Source organism: Tursiops truncatus, chromosome 2 (assembly GCF_011762595.2).
Source record: "Tursiops truncatus isolate mTurTru1 chromosome 2, mTurTru1.mat.Y, whole genome shotgun sequence".
NCBI lineage: Eukaryota > Metazoa > Chordata > Mammalia > Artiodactyla > Delphinidae > Tursiops > Tursiops truncatus.
The window spans coordinates 167,929,241-167,952,209 of record NC_047035.1 but is presented as its reverse complement, the minus strand read 5'-3'; the positions used below and the strand labels follow the sequence as shown (position 1 = coordinate 167,952,209).

Sequence of the window (22,969 nt, the reverse complement as noted above, 5' to 3'; positions counted from 1 at the left end):
AAATCAGGATCTCAAAGAGATACATACACCCCCATGTTCACTGCAGCATTATTACAATAGCCAAGATAATGGAAACAACCTAAGTGTCCATCAATGGATGAACGGGTAGAGACAACGGGGTATATACATACAGTGGAATGTTATTCAGCCTTAATAAAGAAGAAAATCCTGCCATTTGTGACAACATGGATAAACCTTGAGAGCATAATGCTAAGTGAAATAAGCTAATCACAGAAGGACAAATACTACATGATACTACTATGTAGAATCTAAAGGAGTCAACCTCAAAAAAAAAAAAGTCAACCTCATAGAAGCACAGAGGAGAATGATGGTTACCAGGGCATATGGGAGGAAGACATGGAGAGGTGGGTACAAAGTTTCAGTTATGCAAGAGAAAACAGTTCTGGAGATCTGCAATACAGCATAGTGCCTGTAGCTATACTTAACATTTGCTAGAAGTGTAGATCTTGTGTTGTGCTCTTACCACACATACACACACACGCACATGCACACACACACACACAAATGAGATAAACAGTGTGGGAGGAAACTGAGAGGCGATGGATGTTTATGTCCTTGATGGTGGTGATGGTTTCACACACTCATCCCCAAACTCATCCCATTGGGGGAAAAAAAAAATTCTGGTTCTTTACTAAATTTAAAATTAGGGAATTCCCTGGCAGTCCAGTGGTTAGGACCCACCGCGCTTCCATTGCAGGGGGCAGGGGTTCCATCCCCGGTCGGGGAATTAATATCCCGCATGCTGCGTGGCCCGCCAAAAAAATAAAAAATGTTATACTAGACCGTGGTTTAGACATTTCATACAATCATTTATTACACTTTTTAAAAATGACCAAACTGTTTCTAATATTTCGGACTGGATTCCCACTAAATTAAAGGTCTCTTTTGGAAAGCACATGTTGCTTCTAGGGCTGAACATTTGAATTTTTATTCCTTCAGTTTAGTGGAAGGATCAGTCATACAGCATAAAATAAGTGGAAACTATGCCATTAAGCATGTTATGTTCTGGCTGGATTTCCTCCTGGTTGATCTTACCCTAGTGACCGAGCCCTTGGGGACTAGCTTCCTGCTCTGTGCGACAAAGATGACCTCTGCGATCCGCTAGAAGCAAGGTGCGCAGGCAGCGACCCCACGCTGTGGTCGCCATGTGAAGCTGCGCGTAGCGCCCTAGGCCGCTCCCCGGAGGCGGCGCTTCCCCGAGCCCCGCGGCCCGGTTGAGCTGCGTCCGTGCCAAGCCCCGCCCGCCGCGCGGAGGCGGGGTCGCCCGCGGAGTTAAGTGCGGCCCAGGCCGGGCCACCGGCTGTCCCCCCGCCCGATGCCATGGACGAGGATCGCGCCTCCGCCCGCCTGCGCGTCTTGCTGCGACACCTCGGCGGCCGCTCGGCCGGGGCCGTCGTATCCTTTGGGTGCGGGGGTTCTCGAGCTGGAAGAGTGGTGGCTATCAGGGCGCATCACACAGCCGCCGCGCCGGCTCTTCCTTGCTCCGCGCCGCCTGTCCCCGTGAATGGTCACGTCTCTTCCGGGCCCTGGGGGCGAGGATAGGTGCGACCCCAGGAGCCGGTGGTCCCCAATGCCCCAGAGGGGACCGGCCCGCCCGGTAGGCCCGGGACTGCTGGCCCCAGCGACTGGAGTGGCGTCGCTGCAGCCGTCCGGGCCCTCAGGGCCTCTGTTCCCCGGCTTTGGGGGCGGGAGGGAAGTCGTTACCGAGCGGGCCTGCTTTCTGCTACCTTGTCGCTTTCTGCACTTGGCCGCGCCTGATGGCCGCGGCTGCCCAGAGACCGAGACCGTAAACGGGGGCGCCGAGCTACCTGGAAGAGCCACGGAGTCCTCTCAGGGCGGAGCAGCTCTTGCTTCTCCAGGGGAGCCCCGTGGAGCTAACACTGTCTCCTGGAAAAGGGCTGGGTGCCCTGTGTCCCCTCCTGGTCAGGCCTTGAGAAGTTAATCCCCGAGAGCATGTGTGCGCTACGGGCGTTGGATCCAGAGAGATGTCACTGTGACATAGAAGTCAAGTAGCTTTATAGAATTGTTTTTGCCTGCTCAGTTTAAGTGTTCTCGTTCAGCGCGAACCTTTGGAAGCTCCGCAGAAAACTGGGCCTGGGATTTTTTTCCCTTGTGGCCTGTTCTGCTATATTTAGGATCCTGAAATCTTTCCTGAAACGATCTTACTGGCTGTTTCTTTTACTTTCACTATTGCTCTCTCTGCTGAATTCCAAGCCTTGATGAATCGGAACCGTTGTAAATTTAAAATTTCATCCACAAACTGATGAAGGGAACCCAGGTGACTCTGTAATCTCATTTTACAGTTGAGAAAACAGTCGAGGCTAGGGGAGATGAAAACTCCTGACCAAGGTCATTTAAGGGAAGCAGTGGTTGTCAAAGTGCAGTCCCCGGACCAGCAGTATCAGCGTCACCTGGGCAATTGTTAAAAACGCAGATACTCAGGCTCATCTCAGACCTGTGGTATCAAAATACCTGGGCATGGGGCCCAGCGATCTGTTTGCACTTGTTTCTGATACATTTTATTTTATTTACTATTATTTTTTTTGCGGTATGCGGGCCTCTCACTGCCGTGGCCTCTCCCGTTGCGGAGCACAGGCTCTGGACGCGCAGGCTCAGCGGCCGTGGCTCACGGGCCCAGCCGCTCCGCGGCATGTGGGATCTTCCCGGACCGGGGTACGAACCCGTATCCCCTAGCGTTGGCAGGCAGACTCTCAACCACTGCGCCACCAGGGAAGCCCCTCCTTGACGTTTTCTTTTTGGCCTCACCGCGTGGTTTGTGGGATCTTAGTTCCCCGACCAGTAATTGAACCTGGGCCCTCCACTGTTGGACCTCCAGGGAATTCCCATCTCCTTGACTATTATATTGTCCCCAGTTATATAAAGACATCATTCAAAAAGGATAACATGTTTAAGAGAAGTGACATTCTGAAAGTAACTCTTTAAGCTAAAGAAACAATGAAAAAAATGAGAAGAAAAAAACCAAGATGCTAAGTCAGTCATCTGTGATTACTGGATAGAAAACAAAAAGGAATTTCTAGTTCTGTAAGATATTTAAAATGATACTCTGCTACGTGGATCATATTTTTCTTGGAGTCATTGTTTATTTTATAGACTTTTTTTTTTCTTTTGAGACACCATAGGTAATTCAGAGGCCTGTGAAAGGCTGTATTGCTGCAAATCTTAAATCTAAGGCAACTAGTGTTTCTTTTTTTTTGGCTGTGCTGTGCAGCATGCGGGATCTTAGTTCCCAACCAGGGATCGAATCTGTGCCCTCTGCATTGGGAGCATGGAGTCTTGACCACTGGACCTCCAGGGAAGTCCCTCCTTTGTCAAATTTTAATTGGGCTATTTATCTTTTTATTATTGAGTTGTAATAGTTCTTTATTATATTCTAGATACATGTCCCCTATCAGATATATGATTGCAAACATTTTTTCCTGTTCTTTGGGCTGTCTTTTTTTTTTAACATCTTTACTGGAGTATAATTGTTCTACAGTGGTGTGTTCGTGTCTGCTGTATAACGAAGTGAATCAGCTATACATATACATATATCCCCATTTCTCCTCCCTGTCGTGTCTCCCTCCCACCCTCCCTATCCCAGCCCTCTAGGTGGTCACAAAGCACCGAGCTGATCTCCCTGTACTATGCGGCTGCTTCCCACTAGCTATTTTACATTTGGTAGTGTATATATGTCCATGCTACTCTCTCACTTTATCCCAGCTTACACTTGCCCCTACCCGTGTCCTCAGGTCCATTCTCTACATCTGCGTCTTTATTCCTGTCCTGCCCCTAGGTTCATCAGAACCATTTTCTTTTTTAGATTCCATATATATGTGTTAGCATATGGTATTTGTTTTTCTCTTTCTGACTTACTTCACTCTGTATGACAGACTCTAGGGCCATCCACCTCACTACAAATAACTCAGTTTTGTTTCTTTTATAATTTATTTATTTTTGGCTGCTTTGGGTCTTCGTTGCTGTGCGTGGTCTTTCTCTAGCTGCGGCGAGCGGGGTCTACTCTTTCATTATGGTGCGCAGGCTTCTCAAGGCAGTGGCTTATCTTGTTGCGGAGCATGGGCTCTAGACACACGGGCTTCAGTAGTTGTGGCACGGGGGCTCAGTAGTTGTGGCTCGTGGGCCCTAGAGCGCAGGCTCAGTAGTTGTGGCGCACGGGCTTAGTTGCTCCGCGGCATGCGGGATCTTCCCGGACCAGGGATCGAACCCATGTCCCCTGCATTGGCAGGTGGATTCTTAACCACTGCACCACCAGTGAAGTCCCAACAGCTCCTAGTCTTGAGCCAGGGTTGGCAAACATTTTCTATAAAGGTACACTTTTTTTTTCTAATGACCAGCCAATATTGCTAATATTTTGGACTAGACTCCTACTAAGTTAAGTTCCTCTTTTGAATAGCACAGGTTTCTCCTTATTTCTAGAATAGAGCCTTTCCATTTTTATTTGTTCAGTAGTTCGGTGGGAGAAATAGCCGGGGGAATGAAACGGATGGAAACTCTGAAAACCGTGTGGAAGCCTTGGCTCAGCTGTTTTCTGCTCGGTGACCTTGGACTAGTTACTGAGCTCTCCCAGCCTAGGGTTCCTTCTCTATGCAACAGGAATAGTAAAGCTCCTGGCTTGCAGCCACCTCCTCAGGCTATTGTGAAATGAAATGAGGTAAGCAGCAGCGCATCAGAGCTTACGTGTGTCATCAGTTTGCTTGGTGACTACTTAGAGCCCGTCTTCCCTTGCGAAAACCAATCCAGGGCAGACCGTTTCTAGAAAAGGTTGACACCTAAACTTTACTTCATTTGCCTTAATTCACATCCTAGATAGCGCACCACACTTCAGGGACTGTTTCTCCTGCCGGCTTCCATCCTCAACAATTCCAGTGAGTAGATCTAATTTTAATTTTTAACCATACAATGTATATAAAGGTTTTTTTTTTTTTCTAGTGGTAACTAGGATTTAAAATACATGTTGCCCGATGAGAATGTATTATACAAATCCTCCATTTCCAGGATTTGTTCTAACGATCATGGAAAATTTTGAAGACCCTGACTTTTTCTATATGTATTTTAAAATTCAGAAAGGGGGAAAAATGTGAGAAAGTGCATAATCTTATTTTGTAAAATTCAGGCATCGTATATCTCATTTAAATTAGCCTGTCGTTTGGTTAGTCTGATGTATTAGCTAGCATCTTTGGTTTGTCTTAAAATCACCTTTGAAGTGGAAAACATTGATCTCCGGGGAATATTCTCATAGGGTCACAGTTCCAAACCAGAGTAATGGACAGGGTGATCTGAGTTTGTGTGTGTGCGCTGTACACTTATTCAGATTTTTGTTACTTTGATTTCTTCTGTGAATGCACGAACTAGACAATTTAAAACATAAAATATATTAGTTTCCCATCTGAAAAACCATACATATTCATTACAGAATAGATTTTAAAATCAGAGAAATAGAAGGAATTAAAAAAACATCATAATGCCATTACATAAAGGCAATCACTATTAAAAAATTTTTTTTGTACTTCCTTATAGTCTTTTTTTTAAAGAAGTAGTGTCTTGGTTTTACATCATTGTCATCATATTTTAATTTAATAGGCATTGTCCATGCTATTATATGCTCTTTATTTTTAATGCTTGAGTCATGTCCCATTGAATGGGTAATTATTTTAATGATTAGTTAATTACTCCTCCATTTCTTGGTGACAGTAATTAATGCTTTGGATCTAAAGCTTTAACATTTTTTTCAGATTATTTCCTTAAAGTCTTAGAAATAAAAATGCTTAGTGGAAGAGTACATACATTTCTCAGGTTCTTGATACATATTGTTAGGTTGTGATTTTTAAATTGGACTTACTTGAGGTTTTTTTCTCCTTTAGGTATACTCGGGATAATAATATTCTAAGCCTAGAACAGAGAAAATTTTATGAAGAAAATGGATTTCTTGTCATTAAAAATTTGGTGTCTGATGCTGATATTCAATATTTTAGGTACAGTAACCCTATTTGTTATATAACAGAAATATGTATTATATGTGTACAGTGGGAATATGAGTAAGATGAGCTTGTGTCTGTACAGATATTTTTCAGGGATTGGGTTTGTTAGGAAGTGGTTTGTTAGAACCTGGGCTCGAGCCAGGGTGGCTGGCTTTAATCTTAGCCCCGTCGCTTAACATTGTGTGTATGAGGCAATTCCTTAACCTTTCCATGCCTGTTTCCATATCTGCAAAACAGGGGAAATAACAGTACTTACGTCCTAGAGTTGTTTTTAGGACTAAATAGGTAAAATAGAGAGAGAATACTTTAAACAGGGCCTGGCTTATTGTAGTGCTAGGGAGGTGTTTGCTCTTTCATTCAGATGAAACCAACTCACAAATATTTCCCCACTGGTCTGCCAATCTAAGGAATATTTGAACTCTGGGAGCAAGTTTCAGCCTCACAGTTAGGAGGCAGGCACTTCTGAGTTGGCCATTTTCTCCTTCCTCCCATCAGAACTATTCAACCTGGGGCTAGAGGCCAACTTGGTGCAGAAAAACCACCCCCAAACCTTCGAATCTTTCCACAGAACAAGGCCAGGGAGGTGCTTGGAGCCTGCGGTAATGACATCATTTACCAATTGAATTTTCTAGGGATGAGTTTGAAAGAATCTGCAGAATGGAGGTGAAACCACTGGGACTGATGGTGATGAGAGATGTGACCATTGCAAAATCAGAGTATGTGCCAAGTGAGAAAGTGATCACCAAGGTCCAAGATTTCCAAGAAGATAAGGAACTCTTCAGATACTGCACCCTCCCTGAGGTTCAAGGCCTTCTTGTGTTCTCTTTCTCTTTAAGCTAATTGCCCATCTGCATGCCTGCCTCTGAAATATTATTATTATTTTTTACTTCATCTAGCCCTTTTCTACTGGGGTCCTAGAGTGGTGGTTCTCAATCAGAGATGGACATTTGGCAATGTCTGGAGACATGTTTGCTTGTCAGGCAGGAGGAATGGTATCCTGTTGGCTTCTAATGGGTGGAGGTCAGGGATGCTGCTACTTGGGCCCAGGGATGCTATCATGCACAGAAGAGCCCCTTCCCGCAAACAAAGAATTATCCAGCCCAAAACGTCAGTAGTGCCAAGACTGAGAAATCCTCCTTTTGCTAATTATTTCTGGTGAAGGAGAGCAGGAATTCTGTGGTAAGAGAGAGCAAGAGAGCCTTTCTCACACTTCATACAGGCACTTCCACAGGGGTGACAATGCTGAGGCTACTTACTGTAATATCCACTTATTTTTTCATTTTGTTTTATGATCTGGTCAGTAGAGGTGTGAGTTTGTTTTTAAATGTAAACTAGGGCCTCCCTGGTGGCGCAGTGGTTAAGAATCCACCTGCCAATGCAGGGGACATGGGTTTGAGCCCTGGTCCGGGAAGATCCCACATGCCGCGGAGCAACTAAGCCCGTGCGCCACAACTACTGAGCCTGAGCTCTAGAGCCTGAGAGCCACAACTGCTGAAGCCCGAGCCACAACTACTGAAGCCCACGCGCCTAGAGCCTGTGCTCTGCAACAAGAGAAGGCACCGCAATGAGAAGCCCATGCATTGCAACTAAGAGTAGCCCCTGCTCACCGCAACTAGAGAAAGCCTGTGCCCAGCAACCAAGACCCAACGCAGCCAAAAAAAAAAAAAAAGCAAACAAATAAATGTAAACTCGTTTTTTAAAAATTATTCTTTAAGAGTAGTTCATATTTATAAAAATATCCAAATAGTATGGAAGGACATGAAATGAAAAGTGAATTCTCCCACCCCCAGCACCACTCACTGTTCAGTTTTTTTATGTATTCATCTAGAATTATTTCAGGTATAATCAAGCATATCTGTATAACCCCACCTTTTGTGTGACAGGGAACGTACTGGTTGTCACTTTGTTCTTCCACTTGCAGTAGATCTGACACATCTTTCCATATTAGTATCTCTGGATCTACTTTATACTTTGTAAACTATTGCATAGTATTCCATTGCATAAATGTACTACAGTTTATGACCATTTATTTAGAATGGTTTGAAAGGACACTTGGCACAAAGTACTCACTAGAAACTATAATCTCAAGTGCTGTTAAAAAATCTGATTCGTGAAGAAAGACTGTACAGCTGAGCCACCTGGGATGTCGGGCCCCTTGGGTTGGGGGTGGGAGGAGAAGTGGCCCCTCTGAGCCATGCATGCTTCCCAACCTCAAGTCCTGTTATAGAAATGGAAGTTGTGTGGGTGGATCGAGGATAAAAAGCTGGAGATCACAGGCAACATGTAGTAGATTAAGCTCTATCGGGACTTTCAGATTTCCTACCTCTGCAACATGTGAACCACGTATCTGGTGGTTCATGCAATGATTTTAGGGAGGTAGGCATTCTTTTAATAGCTGGGTATTTATTTTAATATGTATTGGAAAAATGAACCAGCACCTCAAATCCATGATTTCAGGAATATTATTAATCAGGATAAAACTAAGTAAAAGAGGGACTTCCCTGGTGGCGCAGTGGTTAAGAACCCACCTGCCAATGCAGGGGACACGGGCTTGAGCCCTGGTCTGGGAAGATCCCATATGCCGCAGAGCAACTAAGCCCGTGTGCCACAACTACTGAGCCTGTGTGCCACAACTACTGAAGCCCGTGTGCCTAGAGCCCGTGCTCCGCAACAAGAGAAGTCCCCGCAATGGGAAGCCCGCTCACCGCAACAAAGAGTAGCCCTCGCTCGCCGCAACTAGAGAAAGCCTGCGCACAGCTTTCTAAAATAAATAAATATTTTAAAAAAGAAAAAAAACTAAGTAAAAGAAGTGAGTTAGTTTAATTGAGGGAGAATATTGGCTAAATATATTGGGAAATTCTGCAAAGCAGGACAGAAACGGCGAGGATGGCTCTTGAATGACGAAGGTTTAGAAAATCGCAGCCTAAGTGAATACCAAAAAAAAAAAAAAGACAAAAACAAACTTCTTATTAAAAAAACAAGCATGAGGCCTGACTCCTGAGATTTTTGTAACATTTCAAGTGTTTCATACTCAAACTGCCGATTTTCCTTATACACAAGAGATCAAATAGAGAGAAAGCCGTAGACTGGGCTTCGTGTTTTGGAGGCAGACAGAAAGGGAGTTTGAATACCATCTTCTTCATTTAACTGGCTCTGCAAACTTAGGCATCTTATTCGTGTGGGGCATTCATTTCAAAGTATTATTAATGAATGGGGGCATTAATTTTCAGGGACTATTGTGAGGCTTAACCGAGCTGATGTGTCAATATATAGAAAGCCCCTGGCAGGTAGGAGGCATGCAGTGTTGAGTCCTTTCTGCTTTTTACCCCTTTCTAGTGGGTCTGATGCAGGAGGTGGTCCTCCCTGTCACTTGCTCCCATTGCAGCTTATTCCTCGGAGCGTGGGTCTCAACCACATCGGCCCACGTCATTATGTGTTTAACACCTTTTTTCCCACCAGCATATAAACTCCTTTGGGGCAGGGACCCGCTTATCTTGTTCACTGTTGTGTCCCTATTTGCCGTCACTCTGCCTGGTTCAGAGACCTTAGGAGGGAGTTGTTGAATTAATGGCCATGCTGATTGTGAAGTGGTCTCCAGGCCCCTGTTCTCCTGCCCTCGGGGTTACTCATGACAGCGGCAAACCTGTCGGGGCCTTTCGTGGTCCCTTCTTACGAAGAGTCTCCGTGAAGGAAAAGGAAGCTGCCTTCTCACTGGGCAACTGCCAACAGCTTTGGTGGAAAGAAGGGCATTCCTGCCCTTTGCAGTTGGTGTCTCACAGAAACTCACGCCTCTCTTGTAGAAGAAGTACCCAAGTTTCCAGCTGGCTCCAAAAAGCCTGTTTAGTTCAGAGTGTTGTAAATTTCCAATGATTTCCAGTTGCTGACTTTTCCATGGTTTGTTTGCAAGGTTGTGAAATATCAATTGATTGTTTTAAACAGTTGCCATCTGAGTTCTTGCATAGATAGATGTACTTTGTGCCACCTGCCTGTGTATCTGATTTCTCATGAACTTTCTTCCCCCTCTCCCTTAGATTCTGAAATATGTGGAGTGCTTCACCGGACCCAATATTATGGCCATGCATACGATGCTGATAAACAAACCTCCAGATTCTGGTAAAGAGCTCTTATTTGTAAAGTAGAAGCAACAACAACAACAAAAAAAAAGTGTTTAAGTACATAAGGTTGATGTCCTAACTAATAGCAATGTGTACAACTGCTAGACTTCGCATCAATGAATATATGTACTTTTATTTAAGTCTTAAGATAGCTTACGTCATAAAAACATTGAAGTATAGGGTTATCGCTGGGTTTTTACACAACTGGCTTCTGAAAGATGCAGTTCAGTAAACACGACTGTCCCTACACCCCAGAGGCTGTTATTCAACATCTCTCAGCCTTGTTAGCAGTCTCACCCATGCATGAGAGTGTGGACTTTGCCTTCCTGATCTAAAGCCATTACTATTACTACCAAAGTTAAAACTATTCTTATAAATCATATACCACAGTTATTCTTAAAATTTCCTGTGCTTGCTAAAATGTAGCTTCTAAGACCTCCCTCCTAGAGAGACTGATTCAGAAAACAGAACCCGGGAATCTGCATTTTTATTAACCATACCCAGAGATGCTAATGCAGATGGCTCTTGGCCACACTGAGAAATTCAGCTGTACCAGCGGTAGTAAATCGGCCACTAGAGGTTCTGGATCCTTTTCTACTTTGTCTTCCTCCTGATGGCTGGGAGAGGTTTATGTGACAGGTCTGTAGTTTAACATCAAGTCTTTCCCTCCTTGGGTGTCTTGCCTGGAGAGATCCGGTGGCCTGGGGGAACCACGTTCAGAGGGCAAAACTAGGGAAAAATGTAAACATGGGCCTAGTATCTCTGATAATCCACATTGATTGTACACCAAATGCTTCTAGTTTGGTGGGGAAACCTCTGAGAGGCCTTTTATTTAGTTAGTTAGTTAATTAACGATATATTTTTTTGTACCAGGCACTTTGAAGGCTATCAGAGGACCTCAGATTTGACCACTCTCTTTAATTAATCAGCCTTTTTTTGGGAATACTAAGCTCTGTGCCCAAACCAGAGTTAGGAAGGAATAAAGCACAACAGAGGTGATGACATATGTACAGCATGCTAGAAAATAGTGTAAAGTAGTCCTTGGCTACCAGAAGCCCAGAAAGAATGACAGGATCCAGAGTTACTGTGCTGATGGGAATTCTCTGGTGGTCCAGCACTTAGGATTCCATGCTTCCACTGCAAGGGGCATGGGTTCAATCCCTGGTTGGGGAACTAAGATCCCTCATGCTTCGCGTCATGGCCAAAAAAAAAAAGACAGTCACTGTGCTGATTCAGTGTTCCAATTTGGTGCTTATCTGTTGAGGCTGGTTTTCTTTAGCATTGTTTCATCTGTTTGCTTTTGCAGGGATAGGTCATTGTTCTGGTTTTTCAGGCAGAGGAGAAGAATTCTGAGACTTGAGTTTACTTATTTTAACAGCAGGTTCTGTTTTAGGCAAGAAGACATCCCGTCACCCCTTGCACCAGGATCTGCACTATTTCCCCTTCAGGCCCAGCAATAGCATCGTTTGTGCCTGGACAGCCATGGAGCACATCGACCGGGACAACGGCTGTCTGGTTGTGCTCCCAGGGACACACAGAGGCCCCTTGAAGACACACGATTATCCCCAGTGGGAGGTAAGTCTGCCTGGAGGCTGAGTCTTGATCAGAATCTTTTGTTGTTTTGATTTCACATCAGTATACATAAGGAGCTTTGCCAATAAGGTGACATTTCCTTTCTTAGCAAAACATTGTTCTAGGATTTAGAATAAGAATCAGGGAAAATTCAAGGATGTCAGATAAAATGACTGTCTTTGTTCTTTCAACAAGTGCTTGAAAGCCAACCAAAGTGGGGAACTTTGGCGATGCTATAAAAGATCTGAGATTATGAAGCCTAAGTGCAGAGGTAAGACACAAACGCGGCAACACCAGATGTGTGTGCCAAGTGCCACATGAGTCTTACACCCTGATTGGTGGGTCTCGCAGTAAACAAGTGGGATCATCTCCTTCCAGCTGAACAGACGGGCAGAGAGAGGCTCTGGGGAGGACTGAGTAGTATCCTGTTGCGAGGCTGTTCATGGTTTATCGATTCAGCTGATGATGCTGGAGGACTGTTTAATGCTTTGGGGCCCATGAATGATGAGGTCAAATTGGTTCTTCAAGGCGATAACCTTGTGGTCTGGCACAGAATGTACTGCAGGTATAAGAGTCCAGAGGCAGAGAAACCAGAGAGGAGACTCTTAGCATTTTAGGTATAAGGCAATGTCTCAAAAATCCCATAATGATGATCAAGGTGGGAAGAGCACCTGTTGTTAAGGCAGACAGAATGGACACGGTTCTGTGGGATGTAAAGAATATGGCTCTCAGGACTTCTGTGCCAACTAGTGAGAATTCTTCTTTTTTAAAAATATTAATTAATTTTATTTTTGGCTGCACTGCGTCTTTGTTGCTGCACACGGGCTTTCTCTAGTTGTGGCGAGTGGGAGCTACTCTTCGCTGCGGTGTGCGGGCTTCTCACTGCAGTGTCTTCTCTTGTTGCGGAGCGCGGGCTCTAGGTGCGTGGGCTTCAGTAGTTGTGGCACGCGGGCTCTAGAGCGTAGGCTCAGTAGTTGTGGCGCATGGGCTTAGTTGCTCCGCATGTGGGATCTTCCCAGACCAGGGATCGAACCTGTGTCCCCTGCATTGGCAGGCGGATTCCTAACCACTGAGCCACCAGGGAAGCCCCTAGTTAGAATTCTTGCACTGAGGATTAGTGCTAAGTGAAAATATTTGAGTCTAGATTCTGATATAAAATCTGAAATTCGTCGATTAAGTTGAGGTTTAGGAAAGGTTGGTGCAAGCAACAGAAGTGGGTTTTCACTGACTTCAGCTGAAGGGAATGTTTTGGAGGGCTGCAGGGGCAGACAGAATCGGTGGGAAGGCTGGCCAGCTCTGGGGGTTGGGGGATGGGGAAGGAAAGCGGAAGTCCTTGCTCGGTGGGAACAGTTGGGTGGGGTACCTGGCATGGGCAGTGGACCCTGACTACATCCGGTCTCTTCGATCCTCTGCTCAGATTCAAAGTGGCCTCGGTGGGAGGTCAGATTAGCTTATCTTGGTTACATATCAACCCTGTGCACGGAGAGAAGCTCACTGGGTCAAAGTCCCAATACAGTGCAGTACGAAAGTAGTCATTCCCCAAAAGGAATTTGTATTTGGGATAGTCTTAGGAAAGGAAATGGGATGCTACCCTCCAAAGACCCATAAAGGTTTGCAAACTTTGTCACTTCTCGTTTTAGCTTCTTCCATAAAGACATAACCATTACCTAACACAGTGACTAACTTTGAAAATAGTTATAAACAAACATAATGTTTTATTTATTTTATTATTTTTTAAAATTATTCTTTATTTTATTTATTTATTTTTGGCTGCATTGGGTCTTCGTTACTGCGCGTGGGCTTTCTCTAGTTGCGTCGAGCGGGGCCTACTCTTCGTTGCGGTGCGCGGGCTTGTCATTGCGGTGGCTTTTCTTGTTGCGGAGCACGGGCTGTAGGCTCGCGGGCTTCAGGAGTTGTGGCGCGCGGGCTCTAGAGCACAGGCTCAGCAGTTGTGGCGCACGGGCTTAGATGCTCTGTGGCATGTGGGATCTTCCCGGACCAGGGACGGAACCTGCGTCCCCTGCATTGGCAGGCGGATTATTAACCACTGCGCCACCAGGGAAGTCCCCATAATGTTATAATTTACTATTCTTTCTTTACTCTGCACGTGACATGAGTGGTTTTTCAGCCCAGAAAAACTGAGTATTTTCTCTCCCCTAGTTTGGGAGAATAGTTAGCTTCTCAGGGATGCTCCTAAGTAACAGAAGAATGATTTATGCCAAGTTCCAGGTGGGAAAGAATGATTATGGGTTAACCTGGAAAGCTGGTCTCCTGCATTACCACAAAATGCAAAGCTGATCTAGATCTTCATTTATAATTCAGTAATGAAGGGTAGGTGGAAATTCCAAATTTTTCATCCGGTCTAAAAAGTCCAAAATTTTAGCATCAACATGTGGCTTTCTTAAAACCAGTCATCTGAGAAGCTTTGGTATATGTAAGGTTTTTTGGTTTTTTTAAATCTAATTTATTTATCTGTTTCTCTTGGAAGAACTTAGAGAAGCTTTGTTTTTTCCTGATGAGTCATTGATAGGGTCTTAATTAGTGGCTTCCTCACATCTGGACTTGGCTTCTCTCGTGTTTTAGGGAGGGGTTAACATCATGTTCCACGGGATCCAGGACTATGACAAAAATAATGACCGGGTGCACCTCCTGATGGAGAAAGGAGACACCGTTTTCTTTCATCCTTTGCTCATCCATGGATCTGGTCGGAACAAAAGTCAAGGATTCCGGAAGGTATGCATTCACATCACAGCTCTTTCTGAAGATGAACGGGTTAGGAACAAAAGTGCCATGATATATTCAAAGTTAAAGGATTTGTGACTTTTAACTAAACTGCCCTTTAGTCTGGTTTATTTAGCAGGAAATATATTTGCCTCCGTCACGCTTTCTTGCTCACAGCAGCAAGGAGCCAGGTGACCTCAGGATCCCAGCCTACTGAACATTCATGGAATTGCTTCAGAGTGAGAGTTTACTTAATTGGAAGCTGCTAGCGTATGGTTTCAGAGGCAAAAACAAAGGCAGACATACCAAATAAGAACATCTGGGATGTGTACAGCTCATATAAGAGGAACGTTTGTAATATTATTGCTACTGGGGAAAATATTATTGATCGCAAAGGAAGGTCTGAATTGGCCTCCCGGAAATCAGATATGGCCATGTTTTTCACCCCTTAGCCTCAGTGTTTTCAATTTCATGATTTCAGTGCTTACATTAAAAATTGACATAATTTCTCATAAATTCCCAGATTCCTTGCCTCTCTAAGATTCCGCAGATCTGACGCTACTATGGGCTCCCATTTCCCTATGATGACATGGCTGTTTATACTAAATATTAGGGGCTTCTCTGGGGCCGAGGGAAGTTTTCCAGTCTGTCACAACAAGCCCTTGTGTCTCCCTGAGGCTGGGGGTTAGTTGTCAGATTTCATCTTCCATTCATTCAAATATCCAGCAGGCTCCATGAGCCTGGTGAGGGATGGGCATGAGGGAAGAAGGCACTCCCCTCAGGGGTACCCAAAACACTCCACAGTCCAGTTACATAATATTTTAATTTAGTAGTTTAAAAAATCAAAATTAATGCCAAAAAATCCATGGTGAGCACAACGCCACAATTTTAAAGACGAGGTCAGACCCTCCACTACCATGACCCTCAGAACTGTGCAAAGGGGTACAGGCACTACGCTGGAAATAATGTGTTTTAATATACCGACTTTATAATTTTTCAATATTTTTTAACTGCTTTAATGTTTGGGGAAGTATTAACCATTAAAAAATACATAAAAGGGTACAGGTAGGACTGTACAATTTTTCCCTGTTGCCTCAGGCTCCAGTATGGCTTGGTATGGCACTAGGGCTTCCATGGGAAATAAAGTTTGTGACTCAACTGCCTCGAAATTTGATATTTGGGGCAAAGTAGGAAGCTCTTCTGATGGGTGCAGTCACCCTAAAACAACTAACCTGTGACAAGGAAGGTGAGTTTTAACTACCGCCTTGCAAGTTAGATCTGTTTATAACTCCTTCAAGAATGGGGAGAACCAAGGAACTTCCATCCTACCTTCAAAAGGAAACGAGGTGGGTATTGTATGTGAATGCGATCAAACTTTAAACATCCTTCTGATTCAAGAGGGGTGTCTGCCTATTATTTCCTTTGCAAGGCCTTTTCAGTTTTTTCACCCCATCATCTGTGGCCATTGAAATACCAACTCATTACAAACTTAACTGAGTAACTTCTGTAACTGAGGTGATGAGAAACCCTGCAATACATTCCTCTGTAGGACTTGGCAGTATCCACTCATTAGAAAAATCAAATGCTAAAAAGTTAAAGACTTCTTACTTACATAATTCTGTTCCCTGCCCCGTATATACCTTTGGAAAATAAATAACACAGCTAGTGAAAAACGTCATGTAAATTCTCAATTAGCCTTTAGCTGGGTGGAAAAAAAAGCACCTGAGCCATCGAGAGACTGATTCAGGACACATGGGAACAGCGTTCAGTCTAGAAATCGAACGCTCAGTGACAGAACTGACTTTCTAAAAGCCGCCTCCTTGCTAGGTTGCTGGTGTTAACGGGGCGTTTTTTGTTTGTTCGTTCTTGTTTTTGTAACATGAATCGATTCACTTTGCACAGGCAATTTCCTGCCATTTTGCGGATGCCAACTGCCACTACATCGATGTGAAGGGTACCAGTCAAGAAAACATTGGAGAGGAAGTTTTAGAGATAGCCAGTAAAATCCATGGAGTGAAAGACGTCAGCCTGAAGGTATGTACGTTTGTATGAAATGACAAGGTAAAGATCTTGGTTTTTTCTTTTTTTCAGATGCTTAATAATTCTCATACCTGATTTAATTTGAAAGTATAAAATGCTTGGGTTTAGAGCTCGTTTCGGAAACATTGCTGAGACCTGAGAATGACAGTGGAGTTTGTTTGTACTACTTGCTTCCCCAGCGTGGGAGACCTGAATTCTGTAAGTCTCTGGGCTGTCCTGTGGCACGCAGGCCGTCGTGTTGCAGAACGGACAGGTAGGAGAGGAAGTAGATAACAAATTCAGAGGAGAGCAAATGGAGGACAAGGCTACCTTCTGAACGCACACAGTTTAAAGGTTTGGGCTGTCAATCATAGGCCTCCTTTGTTTGTAAAGAGAGTATATGCATTTGGAATTCCAGTAAGACTCCCAGAAAGCAATTCTCAAGCAAGTGTTTGTTTGGGTCAGTTTGCATCTGGAGTTTGACGAGAGCCTGCACACAGCAGAGATGAGAGATCACTGATGCTTGTCATAGCGGGCGTAAGACGGTATTCCATATGCTTCCCTAATTAATACACCTCCTCTGCAGATTATTTGTTTTTGTTTTTGTTTTTTTTTTTTTGCGTTATGCGGGCCTCTCACTGTTGTGGCCTCTCCCGTTGCGGAGCACAGGCTCCGGATGCGCAGGCTTAACAGCCATGGCTCACGGGCCCAGCCACTCCGCGGCATGTGTGATCTTCCCGGACCGGGGCACGAACCCATGTCCCCTGCATCGGCAGGCGGACTCTCAACCACTGCGCCACCAGGGAAGCCCAGATTATTTGTTTTTAACTGGTGAACATTCCATGCTGCTGCTGATCGACAACAAGTTATCCGTCAAGGCAAATAAACTTATTTGCATCGTAGATTGTGTACATTTTAGCATCTGAACCAAGAACCTGACCCTACTTGTTAAATGTGCATTAGATAACTAAATGCATCTATTCTGGGGGTGACATGACCCCCAAATAGGCTGAGTGTAATGATAACTCAGGGCCTTCTAGTACTCTGAAGAGCCTTGCTCACCAAAGGCAGGGTACCACCTTCTGAAACAACTTCCCAGAGCACAAATCTTCCTCCACCCTTAACCCCTTTTCTCTTTGGAATCTGTGAATGTATCCCATATCTGAAAATGCTCTGGTCTCACACTGGCACATCCTGGAAGTCTTGTCCTTCTCCCTTTGTCCAGTACTTAAATGTCCTACAAAGGCAACATATTTTGCCAACTGGAGCTTCCATCCAACACCCTGAATTTCAAGGCAGGAAAAAAATGTATATACGTCTGAGGTCTGTCACAGTTGTACTAAATGAATCAGTTCCTGTATTTATTTTTCGTTACTCTCTCAGCTATAGTTCATTGGCTTTACTTAAAAGAACAATACTAACTTCTGCTATAGAGTTCTTTGCCAGGTACAAAAGCACGTTCATATCCCTTTTCTTCTCTTCTTCACCAAAACCCAGTGGAGCAGTCATTATAGCTCCAAGTTCTTAATGAGAAAATGAAGAGTTCAAGAGATTGCCCTCAATTATGTAAGTGACGGAGATTTCAGAGTCAGGTCCAGTTCCCAAATTGTTCTTCCCAGGATACCTTGCTGTTTGCTCAAAAATAAACAAGAAAGTCTGAGTTGTTTTATTAGGAACAAAGAAGAAAAAACCCAAACCAGTAGCCCAGGACATCATTTTCATGATAATGATCTAATCAGGGGTACATGGCTCAGAATGGGGCAGGCAAACATAACCAAGGAAAGCAGGAGCTTGGGTACTAAACTGTTTGTATTGTGACCAGACTTAACCGCCAGTTCCAACACCTGTAATCAGCACGAGCGCCAAGTAAAACAAGACTGACACGAGTGGGGACTCACTGCCTTGGCTACTAAACATGATTTTAGATGTTGGCAGGGACATTAACTGGACTCTCAGAATGTGCTTTATTTACTGTTATGACCATTGTGGATGGTTCTTTTTTCTTTTTTGTATTTAACCACTTGTAGATGCTAGTAATCTACTTTGCCTTATGGTGAATAGGTAAATCAAAGTGTCCCATAAAGTCACTGTGTTTGGTATTATTTCCAGGATGTTTGGAGATTTCGAGCACGCGTCGTGAAAGGAGAAAGAATCAACCTTTGAAATAGCCCTTCGCTCGAACTCTTTTCAAGAAAACCAGGATGGAACAAGGTCTCAGAGGAAAACCTTTTCTCAATGAGATGATGTAATCTTTTCTATCCACTTGTTAACAAAATCAAAGTGCACAGATCCAGTACTTAATTGCATACAGGTAATTCTGCAGCACGGCGGCATGGCTTTAATGGACACAAAATCAGTAGAAGTGAAATATTACTGTTTTAAGGAAAACTTGGGGTTGCAACTATAAAGGTGATGCATAATTGAAGTCTGTTCGATCAGTTTCTTTCATTCAATTAGCTCTTTACCCAAGCAGGGATTAATGTTCTGAAACGCAAAGCCCACCACCTCCCAATTTCGTGTTGTGAGAGATTTCTTTTCAAATCTGGAACAATGAATATTAGAGGCACAGTTAGTGGAGGGCCTAAGAAGGGCATCAGGGAGTAAAAATGTGGGTGGAGACTCATGTTCTGACACAGGATTCCCTTCCATGGCCTCTCCAGCCCAACCAACCTCCTTAAAGACTGGATCTTTCCAAGCCTTTTTCTCTAAAGAGAGAAGACCAGGGTCACTTTCTCTGCCAATTCATATTGGGCAGGGCAGCATTTACGAATGAAATCTAACCTCTTTCAAAGGTCTTGGAAAATGGTTAGATACTTTTTTTTTTAACATCTTTATTGGAGTATCATTGCTTTACAATGGTGTGTTAGTTTCTGCTTTATAACAATAGCCAGGACATGGAAGCAACCTAAGTGTCCATCATCGGATGAATGGATAAAGAAGATGTGGCACATATATACAATGGAATATTACTCAGCCATAAAAAGAAACGAAATTGAGATATTTGTAGTGAGGTGGATGGACCTAGAGTCTGTCATACAGAGTGAAGTAAGTCAGAAAGAGAAAAATAAATACCATATGGTTAGATACTTTTGATTTGGATTTCGAGTGGTGTGGACTGGGGGAATTTAATAGAGCACTGTATTTCTACACCAGCTGAGGGCAGCAAGGAGCCACAGTCCTTATTCTTAAAAATTCTAGTTAAAGCTTTAATAAGAAAGAAAGAGTCCCCGTTTTTGTCATTCTGCTATGCACATGTTTTCCTAAATCTAGCTTCACCGTTTTTGTCAGTTTCTCTGTAAGAACACCCAGTTTAAGCTCAGGTCTCGCTAGATACTGGGGAAGACATGAGAATCCCTGACAGCGTCTAAGGATTATAGAATAATTGGAAACAAAATGTACATAGGGAAAGCCAGTGTAAACAGCATGTATGGGGCACTGTTCTGCAATAAACTTTTCCAACTAATTTTTTTTTAAGGTTTTCTTTTTTCTTTTTAAAATTTATTTTTGCTGTGTTGGGTCTTCGTTTCTGTGCGAGGGCTTTCTCTAGTTGTGGCAAGTGGGGGCCACTCTTCATCGCGGTGTGCGGGCCTCTCACTATCGCGGCCTCTCTTGTTGTGGAGCACAGGCTCCAGACACGCAGGCTCAGTAGTTGTGGCTCACGGGCCTAGTTGCTCCGCGGCATGTGGGATCTTACCATACCAGGGCTCGAACCCGTGTCCCCTGCATTGGCAGGCAGATTCTCAACCACTGCACCATCAGGGAAGCCCCCAACTAATTTTGAATTTAAAATAAATGTGAAAAAGTAGACTTCAGCAGGAAAACCAGACAGCAGAATTTGTCACTTTCCTTGTGCTTATTTATGGCTGTGTTGGGTCTTCGTAGCTGCGCGCGGGCTTTCTCTAGTTGCTGTGAGCGGGGGCTACTCTTTGTTGCCGAGCACGGACTCTAGGCTCACGGGCTTCAGTAGTTGTGGCACGTGGTCTCAGTAGTTGTGGCTCACAGGCTCTAGAGCACAGGCTCAGTAGTTGTGGCGCACGGTCTTAGTTGCCCCGTGGCATGTGGGATCTTCCCGGACCAGGGCTCAAACCCGTGTCCCCTGCATTGGCAGGCGGATTCTTAACCACTGCGCCACCAGGGAAGCCCCCGTGTGCATTTTTGAGTGAACTCCAACTAGTCAATTGGGAAACATTTCCCATCTTCCCGTGTCCCTTTTGACTACTAGTTATCTAACAAATATCCAAGCATCTGTTACTGAACCAGGTTCATTTTGCACCAGTTTCTAGAAAAGTTTTTCAAGCCGAAATGCTGAGACCCGAGGTTTGCAGCAGGGAGGAGACGGAAGAACAAAGCCTCAGATCTGCCTCCTGGAAGGCAAGGGGCTTGGGCTGTTTATGGGATAAGGCAGCAGGGCGGACTGAGGCATGGGGAGCGTGGGAAAGGTGGTTGGGGAAAGGTGCAGTCAGGTCATCACTGTTATTCTGCGCAGGTGTGGCTAAGCCTCAGGTCTCTGCACGTTCAAAAAGGCAGGCGCTCTGCACAGACCCAGGGTGGTGTCTTTAGCCCCCTGATGTCAAAAGGTCACTTAACGGAGACTCGCGCATGCCCAGTTGGAGGGTGGGTGGTCCTATCCGGTCTTAACCAGTTCACCTCCAGGCAGACACAGCTGACTCCAAGTTCTGGGACAAGAACTCAGGCAAACATCGTATAGCAACAATTAAAACGACCTTGGTTAGTGGAGGCAGGTGAAATGGATTTGACTAACGATTACCCACGCTTTCACATTCACTCCGCGTAACAGGCCCAAGTATGGAACGAAGACAGTAGCAGGATGAACTTGACTGCTTATTTTGCTTATGGGACCCCTGGAAAGGTGGGAGCCGATGTCCGCTGGAAACTGATGGGCTGGGATAGGAATATCACTAGATCTTGGCAGAATAAGGAAAAGCCTGGAAGAAAACAAGAGCCTGGCTTCACAGTGGGTGAAGGGGATTTATCCTGGGCTTATGTTTATTTCATCAGAGACCCATCTAAAAAGAGTATATGAGGTACTCAAAGCACAGAACAAAACAAATAGAAAGGCTCCTCTTTTTCTATATTTGGGACTAATCATAGGAAAACCAGAAACCTTTGCTCCTGAGATCTGCTTGGAGCTCGCCTCTTTTTTTTTTTTTTTGCGGTACGCGGGCCTCTCACTGTTGTGGCCTCTCCCGTTGCGGAGCACAGGCTCCGGACGCGCAGGCTCAGCGGCCATGGCTCACGGGCCCAGCCGCTCCGCGGCACGTGGGATCTTCCCGGACCGGACCGGGGCACGAACCCACGTCCCCTGAATCGGCAGGCAGACTCTCAACTACTGTGCCACCAGGGAAGCCCCTGAGCTTGCCCCTTTTAAACCACAGGTTAAATGAGTTTGAAAAGCTTATGATTGCATCAACGAAACATGATAACATTTCCCAAAGCTAATTCTAGTAATACAGCTCAATGGTTCAAACCATCTCAAATTTACCTGTCAAAATCTTTTCTTACTAACCCAGCACAACCTGAATTAATCTCTCCTTCAACTCAACTCTTGTAACCATCCTGTATGTATAGTACATACCACCACCTGGCACTTAATACATTTCCTGAAAGTATGGTTTTCCCATTTGTAAATACCCTGCCTTCCTGAATAGAGATAGTAAAGACCCTTGAAGGTCCTGCCTATTCCTTTGGGCACCTCTGTTAGTGCTCACAGTGCCCTCACATATGAGACCCTTGCTATTTATTGCTTATTCAATGTAAGCACCAAACTTCTCATTTTTTTTGGCTGTGCTGCACAGCATGTGGGATCTGAGTTCCCTGACCAGGGACTGAACCCCTGCCTCCTGCAGTGGAAGTGCAGAGTCTTAACCATTGGACCACCAGGGAAGTCCCTCATTTTTGTAACTGTTTCTCTTTCGTAAGAGAGTATGTCCCTCTACCCTCCTACACTGTTGGTGGGAATGTAAATTGGTACAACCATTATGGAGAACAATATGGAAGTTCCTTAAAAAACTAAAAATAGAACTACCATATGATCCAGCAATCCCACTCCTGGGCATATATCCGGAGAAAACTAATTCGAAAAGATACATGCACCCCAATGTTCACAGCAGCACTATTCACAATAGCCAAGACATGGAAACAACCTAAATGTCCATCGACAGATGAATGGATAAAGATGTGGTACTTACACACAATGGAATATGACCCAGCCATTAAAAAGAATGACATAATGCCATTTGCAGCAACACGGATGGACCTAGAGATTATCATACTAAGTGAAGGAAGACAGAGAAAGACTAATATCAGATACCACTTATATATGGAATCTAAAAAAATAATACAAATGAACTTATTTACAAAACAGAAACAGAGTCACTGATGTAGAAAACGAACTTATGGTTACCAGGGGGGAAAGGCAGGGTAGTGGGTGGGAGGGATGAACTGGGAGATTGGGATTGACACATACACACTGCTTATATATACAACAGATAACTAACAAGGACC

The 22,969-nt window shown here is 44.4% G+C and overlaps 2 protein-coding genes across 3 annotated transcripts in view; one reads left to right on the top strand and one right to left on the bottom strand.

The window, feature by feature from the left end:
• Window positions 1-22,969, bottom strand: part of MCM10 (minichromosome maintenance 10 replication initiation factor) — a 119,942-nt gene that overhangs the window by 24,305 nt on the left and 72,668 nt on the right. The gene's annotated exons all lie outside the window — the stretch shown is intronic.
• On the top strand, window positions 1,258-18,869 carry PHYH (phytanoyl-CoA 2-hydroxylase). 2 transcript variants are annotated; one of them, XM_004313781.4, is made up of 9 exons: window positions 1,259-1,416; window positions 4,846-4,904; window positions 5,901-6,011; window positions 6,650-6,818; window positions 10,049-10,130; window positions 11,526-11,707; window positions 14,288-14,437; window positions 16,328-16,459; window positions 18,554-18,869. In XM_004313781.4, the coding sequence occupies exons 1-9, from the start codon at window positions 1,342-1,344 to the stop codon at window positions 18,605-18,607; spliced, it is 1,014 nt and encodes a 337-aa protein (XP_004313829.1). In that variant the 5' UTR covers window positions 1,259-1,341; the 3' UTR covers window positions 18,608-18,869. The 2 variants fall into 2 exon arrangements, with proteins under 2 accessions (XP_073657753.1, XP_004313829.1); XM_073801652.1 differs by lacking the exon at window positions 14,288-14,437 and having other exon boundaries at window positions 1,258-1,416.